At 38.2% G+C, this 10,222-nt stretch overlaps 1 protein-coding gene across 1 annotated transcript in view; it reads right to left on the bottom strand.

The window, feature by feature from the left end:
* Positions 1 to 3,777: 3,777 nt before the first annotated feature.
* The window catches only part of LOC110306529 (uncharacterized), a 30,304-nt gene continuing 23,859 nt past the window's right edge, over positions 3,778 to 10,222 (bottom strand). The window contains exons 3-4 of the mRNA XM_085830099.1: positions 6,313 to 6,361; positions 3,778 to 4,634 (exon numbers count right to left, since the gene is read on the bottom strand). Coding sequence (XP_085686225.1) covers positions 3,778 to 4,634; positions 6,313 to 6,361 — 906 coding nt within the window. The remainder of the gene's footprint in view (positions 4,635 to 6,312; positions 6,362 to 10,222) is intronic.

The raw sequence follows: 10,222 nt of genomic DNA, 5'->3' as shown, positions 1-10,222 counted from the left end.
AAAAAGTAATACACAATAATTCTAATTCTACACTATAAAATAATATTTCACGGGATCATAATTGAAAGTTTTTGAATACTTCTGCAGTCTTTTACTTTCTTCTTTATAAGTTAACCTTCAAAATTCAAAATCTATGTGGATTTAGAGGTTTTCCTGAATAAAAGTAGAATCTTCCAGCAATAAACAGTAAAACAAAGCATTCAAGTATTATGTGTATATTGTGGTTCAGATCTATTCATCTTAAAATTTCTAAGGTTTCATGCCACAAATATATTTGACTTCTTATCCTTACCAAACCTTCGCTTAAATGTGCTGTCCCATGCAATATGTGTGTTCATGCAATAAAGCACTTTTCTCTCGGGGAAAATGAAGGAATAGATTGAATATTTAAATTCATATTTCTTATTCACTGGTTGTGCCTAACACAGTAATTGTAGCTAATCACTGCTCATGTAATCTGGTGACTCATTACATTACTCATCCCATATTTCATAATAAGCCTATGTAAATAATTAAAGAGACTCTTTATGTCAAATAAAATTAGTAAAGTAATGCATCAAACCTTATATTGTAATTGAAGAAAATGCATGAATTATCTGTTTATATCCCCAGAACATGAAATTTGATATCAAATATAGATGATGCATTTATCATCTAATTTTTTAACAAACATTTTAAAAATGAATTTTTAAAAGTTTTATTTTGACATTTATCCAGGACATTGAATTATATTGATTCTATAACAAATATATAATATATAATTCATGCACTTGGTGCTGGGTTTCTGAAAAGATATCACTCAGTTTGATATATACTGATACCTGGTATGTGAAATATAGAACTTGAAGTTCCTTTTTAAATGAATATCATTTTCTTATCTGAGTGTCAGAAGGACGACTGAAGTACTTTTACTGTCCTTTGTGAATCTCTATATTTTTTCTAGAAAAAAATGAATATTTCTATAGCAGCATATCATTTTTCTTTGAATTTGTGGTCCCAGATTTAATCCTTAGTTCTACATAGTCTAAACGGAACATTTTTTTAATTAATTAAATAGCCATCACTCTATGGTTCCTTATAGTGAATAAGTTATCTATGCTTAAATAAAATTTTAGAAAAGCATTCAATGTCAGAAATGTGTAGTGATTTTAATCCAAGGAGAAATTCCCCAAATCTTATAATACCCAAGATACAATTTGCATAACACAAGAAAATCAAGAAAAAGGAAGACCAAAGTGTCTTCATTCTGCCTTAGAATAGGGAACAAAATACCCATGGAAGGAGTTACAGAGTCAAAGTTTGGTGCTGAGACAGAAGGAACGACCATCCAGAGACTGCCCACCCGGGGATCCATCCCCAAATCAGCCACCAAACACAGACTCTATTACCTATGCCAACAAGATTTTGCTGACAGGTCCCTGATATAGCTGTCTCTTGTGAGGCTATGCCAGTGCCTGGCAAGTACAGAAGTGGATACTCACAGTCATCTATTGCATGGAACACAGGACCCCCAATAGAGGTGCTAGAGAAAGTACCCAAGGAGCTGAAGGGGTCTTTAACCCTATAGGAGGAACAACAATATGAACTAACTAGCTCGTGTCTCTAGCTGCATATGTATCAGAAGATGGCCTAGTCGGCTATCATTGGAAAGAGATGCCCCTTGGTCTTGCAAACTTCATATGCCCCATTACAGGGGAAGGCCAGGACCAAGAAGAAGAAGTGGGTGTGTTGGGGAGCTGGGTGAGGGGAGGGTATAGGGGACTTTTGGAATAACATTTGGAATAAAGAGCCTGGCATGGTGGCTCACACCTTTAATCCCAGCACTTGGGAGGGAGAGGCAGGCAGATTTCTGAGTATGAGGCCAGCCTGGTCTACAAAATGATTTTCAGGACAGCCAGGGCTACACAGAGATATCCCGTCTTGAAAAACAAAACAAAACAAAACAAAACAAAACAAAACAAAACAAAAATTAAAAAAAGTTAAAAAAAAGAGAAATTCTTCAATAACTTTTTCTGTGTTCGTTTTTGAAGAGATCATATTGTGTAACTCTAAATGTGCTAGAACTAGCTATGTAGACTAAACTGACCTAACAGTCTCAGAGGTGCAAATATCTCTACCTCCTCCATGTGAGTATCAATGGTGTTTATCACCAGGTACAGAAGAAAAGAATTCTTAATTGCACTTCCATTTGGATTGCACCTACATATATCAACTACAAGAAGATTAATTGATTATTTGGGCATCAAAGTAAACATCTGAAACTAGGATTTTATCATCAGTTTGCAATTTTTAATAGTTCCTTGAAGAAATTGCTTTCTAGGATGGAGTCATATAGTATATAGCATGACCTTATAGCATCAAAACCTAAGATATGAAAATGTATGTATGTATGTATGTATGTATGTATGTATCTATCTATCTATCTATCTATCTATCTATCTATCTAAGTATATATCTTACTCATCATGTACATGAAAGTCAGCTGGAGAGATGGCTCAGTGGTTAAGCTGGAGAGATGGCTCAGTGGTTAAGAGCACCAACTGCTCTTCTGAAGGTCCGAAGTTCAAATCCCAGCAACCACATGGTGGCTCACAACCATCTGTAATGAGATCTGATGCCCTCTTCTGGTGTATCTGAAGACAGCTACAGTGTACTTAGATATAATAATAAATAATCATTTGGGCCGGGCGTGGTGGCGCACGCCTTTAATCCCAGCACTCGGGAGGCAGAGTCAGGCGGATTTCTGAGTTCGAGGCCAGCCTGGTCTACAAAGTGAGTGCCAGGACAGCCAAGGCTACACAGAGAAACCCTGTCTCGAAAAACCAAAAAAACAAAACAAAAAAAAAAAAACAAAACAAAAAAAAAAAAAACAAACAAAAAAAAAAAGAAAGTCATAGGATCCAAATAGTGTATTTTTCTCAGTAAAGAAAGAAGAAGTATCGCCAGACAGTGGTAGCACAATATCTAATCACAGCACTTGGGAGGCTGAGGCAGGCAGATTTCTAAGTTTGAGGCCAGACTGTTCTACAGAATGAGTTCCAGGAGAGCCAGGACTAAACAGAGAAACCCCGATTTGGAAAAAATAGAAAGAAAGAAAGAAAGAAAGAAAGAAAGAAAGAAAGAAAGAAAGAAAGAAAGAAAGAAAGAAAGAAAGAAAGAAAGAAGTGGTATCAGTGGCATCATGAATTGACACTGATTTTATTCCATACTGTCTTGAATAATAGCATACACAGTGAGGAAGCAATCCATTATACCAGAAGAATTCTTATAAATTTTATAGACCTACTTGCAAGAAACATGCTCATTATTACCACAATTACCTGTGAGAATCATTTTAGTAACATTTTAAAACAAATATAGACTAGAAGAATAGAAAGGCAATATATTTTATTTTACAGCAGGAAACTTGACAAGCAATGTGTTTGTTAAGAAATCAAGTTCATAATTGTGGGTATGACTACTCACATATTTATCATAACAAACTAAATAGGCAATGATGAAAAATCTTGTAGGTGTATCATCACTGTTGATGGATGGTCCTGTAAACAGATCGATCATCAATGGTGTCAAGTCCTGTAGACAAATCATCAATTATAACAAGTTCTATGTCTATATCATCAATGGAGACAAGTCCTGTAATGTGTCATCAATGTGACAAATGCTTTAGACAGATCAGTATGTTTACAACATTCACCAGAATCTTAAAGAATCAGAATAAAAAGTACAATTTAAAATATAATTTAACTCATATTACTATACGCAACAGTCACCGGTTCTTCATCTCCTCATGTGCAACCTGCACCATTTCCAGCCACACAGAAAAGGCGAGGGCAGATGCCACAACAACAGCTTTTGTGAGGCCTCCTGAGAAAGAACATCATATTTCTCTTCAAAGGGGACGTTCCTTTCCTCTGGGGGAGCTGCATCTTCACCTGAACAGTTAGCATCGCTGGCCCTGTAGAGCGGATAGTGCTGTAGCAACACAGGAGCAGACAAGGGGAGCCGCTGCTCACGGTCACATTGGCTGAATCCCGGCACCTCTTGGGAGCAATTCAGTTTAAGAGAGATCTCTCTGAGTTCAGCTTCCTCTTCAGAGTCTATGATACAACCATCCCCTTCCATTGCAACACTGTTGATCATGACAAAATTAACTCCTTTCAGAGAGAGCAGTCTTTCAGAGCCGAACACTTTCTCAAATCGCTTTATTCTGTATTTACTCATCTGATAGTGGAAGCCAACATTATGATTGCCAATGACCACCTTCAGCTGCACTTGGCTGTCATGTCTGAACATCCTCTGAAACCTCTGCACGTCGTCTGCCCAGGCCTGGTCAGAGCTCCACTTCCCTTCATCAAAGATGTCTCCCAAAATGAAGGCGACTTCTGGTTGCAGCAACCACAGAGCTGTCTGAAAAGCTCTCTCCATTTGCCACTCCCTTCTTAATTTGTCCAGCCAGTGGCCTCTTACCTCCCCAAGTAAGTGAGTGTCAGCCAGAAACATGGCTTTCAGTACAGGCTCCTGCCCGTCGCCATGAGCTAAAGTCTTCACCTCAGGCCAATGGCACTGAAAGAGGACCAGGTAATAGATAAAATATTCACAAAACAGAAGAACAGAGATAATGATGACTGTGAGTCCTGTGAGTCACGGAGGAGATCAAATGCTGGCTGTTCCTACATACATGGTGGGGATTCTGAATCTTCAATACAACTACAGAATAAATGGTTGACTGTACTGTTCTCATGCTATAAAAATGGAACATGTACTCTGCAACAAATTCATCTTTTCATTTTATGAAACATGTATAATCAAAGGTTCCATAGGTATAGAATGAAATGTCACGGACACTACCACTCGTATGCGTGACACACAGTCCTTTCTTCCAAAGGAAGGACCCAGCAGCTTTGGTGCACACTCGAGGCTATGTGTGCTCCTAAACATTGGGGCTTCACTGTTCTGTGAAGTGGCTCTCAGTTTCTTGCAGATCATGAAGCTATATGCTCAAAAGTACAAAAGATTCAATGAGTAGGACTAAAGGCTTTTGTGTTTCTATACTAATGGCATTGGATTTTTAGGTACGTGTAATTTTCTTTCTGGGAGACCATGTTATCGCATCTGAACTCAATGCCTGCTCATGACTGAAACTTGAAGAGAATTGGGGGGAGGGCATGAATGTTTGAAATTAAGAACAAATGGTGTAATAATTCTGTCAGATAAAGCACATTCTTTTTTTTAATATATATATAATTTAACATTGGTTTATTTCCTGATAATAAATTATAATAACTGAATACTTACAGGAATAGACCATGATCTCACTAGCCACAGAGATTGGGTGGATTTATACTACCAAGCATGAATTTCCGCTCAGTCGAGCGGCCCTTAGGTCTAGTTAGAGAACGATTACTTATGCCCAATATGTAAAAGACCCTATTGCATCACAGGGGCTGTTGGCTGGCTAGACACTGTTATAGTTCATTGACGTTATAGGTAGGTAGGGCTTTTGATTGTTTTTTCCTTTGGCAGCTTGAATAGCACCTTCAGATACTATGAGAAACTGTCTTCAGAAATAAGGCATCCAGGTAAATACCAGCTCAATTATCACAAGTCCTGTGACCTAAGTGTGTGGTGACTTCAGCTATTGGGTATTACCTTCAGGTTATGGGAGGCAGCCAATTTCAATGCCAAGAGTCTATATAGTTCTTGAAGTCTTTCGGACTTCACTGAAAAATAATTTGAAGGAAGATTTCTCTTGCCCTGTATTAGGATTTTGATAGCCTATGACCCTTAGAAGGAACCCAAACTATGAAATGCATTTATATACACATCCATTAATTTACATTATACATGAATTTTAAGTAAATATTAAAATTGCATTTATCTAATGCCTTCTCAAACATGTATATTTTTATTTATCCTCCATCCTTCCTTGATGTCTGGTTACTTTTCTCCTCATCCCAAGAAAAAGCTCCCTCTCCATTCACTTGTGATAGGACATGTGTCCTAGTCTTCCTCATTTCTTTATTTCTGAGTTCCAATTATCCCAGGTTCTATATTCATTGTGGATTTGGAATTTACTCTACAAATAAGAAGGAAAGTACAGCATTTGTCTTTCTGGTTTGGATTACCTCACTCAATATTTCCTAGTTCCATGCATATACCTGAACTTTTATTAGTTCCTTTTCATTTACACCAGAACGTAATTCTATTTTATCTATTACATGTTCATTTTATCCACAGGCTGAAAGCTGCTTGGTTGTTTCCATTTCCTAGCTATTGTGGGTAGAATACCAATGAACATGTCTGAGTACTCACTTGTGGAATGGAAGCATGCAATCTCCGGAAGTAGGATGTTGAGGGGACCCTACAGAATGCACCAGAGACCTGGGAGTTGAGAGACTCTCAGGACTCAAAGGGAGGCACCTTAGATAAAATCCCCAAAATTAGAGAGAGGAAATTTTTAGAGTACCTCCAACAGGAAGACAGGGCATCAAATGAGGGAGGGGGTTGCCATTCCACAGTCATAACTATGACCCATAATTGTTCCTGTCTGAGAGAACTGCAGAGATGGAAATGGAGAGGATGGTGACAAAAAGAAGGCTCAAAGTGGGATCCAGCTAAGGGGAGATCCCAAGGCCTGACACTATTACTGAGGTTATGGAGCACTCACAAAAAGGGACTTATGATCACACTCCAGAAGACCCAACGAATAGCTTAAAGAGTCAGATGGAGATATTTGCACCCAACCAATGGACAGAAGCTACTTACTCCTGTGGTTGATTTACAGAAAGGCTGGAAGAAGCTGAGGGTGAGGGTGACCCGTAGGAGGACCAGAAGTCTCAATTAACCTGGATCGCTGAGATCACTCAAACACTGAAACACAAACAGGCAGCATACACCAGCTGATATGAAGCCCCCAACACATATATAGCAGAAGACTGCAGGGTCTGGGCTCAGTCAAAGAAGATGCACCTAATGCTCACCAGACTGGAGGCACCAGGGAGTTTAGAGGTTTGGTTAGGTGGGGGTGGGGGGTGGGCACATCCTAGTGGAGACAGGCATTAGGGAGGAGGTATGGGATGTGGACTAGTTAAAGGGTGGATTAGGGGGTGAGGAATAAAATCTGGAGTATAAATAAATAAATAAATAAATACATGGCAAAAAATTTATTTCTCCAAAATTTTAACCCAGAATTGCTCCTGTCTAAAGGGAATACAGGGACAAAAAGTGGAGCAGAGAGTGAAGGAAAGGCCATCTAGAGACTGCCCTAGCTAGGGATCTATCTCATATGCAGAATCAAACCCAGACAGTATTACAGTTGCCAAGAGTTGCTTGCTGACATGAGCCTGATATACCTGTCTCCTGAGAGGCTGTTCCAGAGCCTGACCAATACAGATGAAGATGCTCACAGCCAACCATCAGACTGAGCATGAGAACACCAATGGAGGAGTTAGGTGAAGGACGGAAGGAGGTGAAGGGGTTTTTAACTCCATTGGGAGAACAACAATATCAACCAAACCCCTAGAGTTCCCAGGGACTAAACTACCAATAAAGAATACACACGGAGAGAACCTTGGATCCAGCTACATATGTAGCATAGGATGGCATTGCCTGGCATCAATGAGAAGAGAGGTCCTTGGTCCTATGAAGGATCAATGCCCCAGTGTAGGGAAATGCAAGGGTGGTGAGGCAGGAGGGGATGGCTTGGTGGGTGGTTAAGCTCCCTCATAGAAGCAATGAGTAGGGGGGGATGGGATAGGGGAATTTGCAGTGTGGAAACCTGGAAAGGGGATAACATTTGAAATGTAAATAAATTAAATAGCCAATAAAAATTTATTTTAGCTCATGGAGCCTAGAATAGAACCTTCTCCATCCACTTTCTGATGCTTGAATAATTTGTATCTCTATCAAAAGAATGTATCTTTTACCCACTGAGGAGTGTTGCCCTAGCTTATTAAAAAACTTCTCCCTATAGCCAATTGAGATCATTACAGAGAATTAAAAGTGTTCAAAATTCAGGAAACCATTGACTGTTTCTACTTTCAACTGACATATTTACAACGTGAGTCTTACACTGAATCTCAGAAAACATCATGCAAAAGTAATAAAAATATTTTAATAGTCCAGAACTAATATTTCTGCAGTGAGAACATATCTTTCATAATGACCAATGAAATATCAACAATTTTTGAGTGCCCAAGTCCTGAACAGTGATGGCAACATTTGACATGCAAACTTAATTGGTAGAGACCTCATAGGATCTAATTCCTAAATGAAGAACTACAAGAAATAAATTGCCACAGACCCTCTGGGCCCCTTTGTCTGCGTGGAACGGGTCTCTAGTCGCAGGTGGGCAAAGAGTTGGATGAGAAGACAGACAGATGCACACAGGAGAAGTTGTGTAGAATATGAATGTGTTTTGTCAAATCTAGCATCAAACTTTTTATACGGAAGAAAATAAGGAAGTTGGGTGACACACCAGCAAGGTACAAAGAGGTTACTGGATTCTTACATATAACAGGAATGCAAACACAGAAGGTCTAACAGGAACCACCTGGGATAGAATTCATTGTTAACAACTGGGATCAACAAGAGCTCCACCTAAGATTCACTTAATCTTAGAAACCAGGGTCAAGGACTTCGTGCCCTTGCCATAGTTCCTATTTTAGTCTATTGTATAGTCCACCTTCCCCTTAGGCCATTGTAAATACGTGTGTGTATATGGGTGTAACTCAGCGATCTATAGTTCTATCTATTCTGGTTCCTGTTTAGGTCTCAAACTTCCTGCTTCCTAGAAGATGGTAAATTCCTGTGTAGGGCAGTGACCTAGCTTTTATTCAAAGTGATAGTGTAATATCAGAGGCAATTTTGAATGTCACTGAATAGGAACATTCTTCCTGAATTCTAATCCCATGGTCAGCTCAAGTACTTTCTAGGACATTGGAACACTGGTGAAGGCTTGGCTATGTCAGAATTCAATCTTAGAAGGCACTTATACTAAATACTAAATAATTTAGGATAATTTAGGATAATACTAAAAGAGAGCTCGTGGATCCATGCACCAGACTAACGCGGGAATGGAATATTAATGTATGGGTTAGAGAGGACGCCAGACTCCAGGAGGTGAGTTTCCGTGAAACTCTTTGCCTTGTGAGTAGCTTTTAGGCCTCTCAGCCTGTCAATCTGACTCGACCAGAGTTCGTGGCAATAAATGGCTGCTATGAGAAGAAGAATCACAAATGCCTATAGTGTTGTCCATCACCCTTAGACATATGAACATATAAACAATATAAACAACACTAAATGTGTGTGTGCACATAGGCAGGCATGTGTGTTTATGAATAACAATTACAATTAAGGAAGTAAGGGTCATGAATTTGAGAAGCGTTGTGGGAGATATAAGAAGAGTTTAGAGGGGCAGAAAAAGGTAAATGGAAATATGAATACAGTATGCATTTAAGAAATTATACCAAAAAGTCTATCTAAAATTGAACAAAAATAAATGAAGAAAAATCCAAAGGAACCCTTATAAAGTTTTTCATTAAACTTGAGGTGTAAATTAAATTAAAGATTACTCTCTAATGTTTTCACAATTATATTAGTGACCAAGTTCAATTATAAGTACTTTAAACTATTTGAACTATCAAACACAGAAAAATGCATTACAATCATTGTGATCAGTTTGTCTAATTAATGTGGAAGAACAGGGTCATAGTTCTCTTAACTGGATATGATATCTTCCAAACTAATTTGGAAAAGAAATGAGCAAAAAGGTAACTCTTGTGTTGACACAGGAAGCTTCTACCTTAGAAAATGAGCTGAATATATTTGGTTGTCAGCTTGACTACATCAGAAATTAACTAAAACGTAAGGGCCTAAGCACACCTGAGGGGCAGTTTTTTCTTAATTAAATAATATGAAGTAAACATTTATCATTAGAGTAAACATTTTTGAGAGAACAAACATATTACATTATACAACATAATTCCTAACAAAAAATGTCAGTATATCAGTAGAAGAACTTTATTCAAAGAAATTATAGCATAAGAGATTGAATGAATTTATTGTTTAAATGACTGCTGTGGAAAATGATGTGACCTAAGATTTATATGATGGCAAGTCATGATGAAGAACAAGAGAATAAATATGGAAATCACTGTATAGTAATTCAATTGACATATGTATTAGACTATATTGTGTTTTGTAGGACTATTTTTCACTAGAC

This window comes from Mus caroli, unplaced genomic scaffold (genome assembly GCF_978045245.1).
Source record: "Mus caroli unplaced genomic scaffold, Mus_caroli_1 scaffold_14, whole genome shotgun sequence".
NCBI classification, from domain to species: Eukaryota; Metazoa; Chordata; class Mammalia; order Rodentia; family Muridae; genus Mus; species Mus caroli.
The sequence above is the reverse complement of the archived record's forward strand: the minus strand, read 5'-3'. Positions and strand labels throughout refer to the sequence as shown.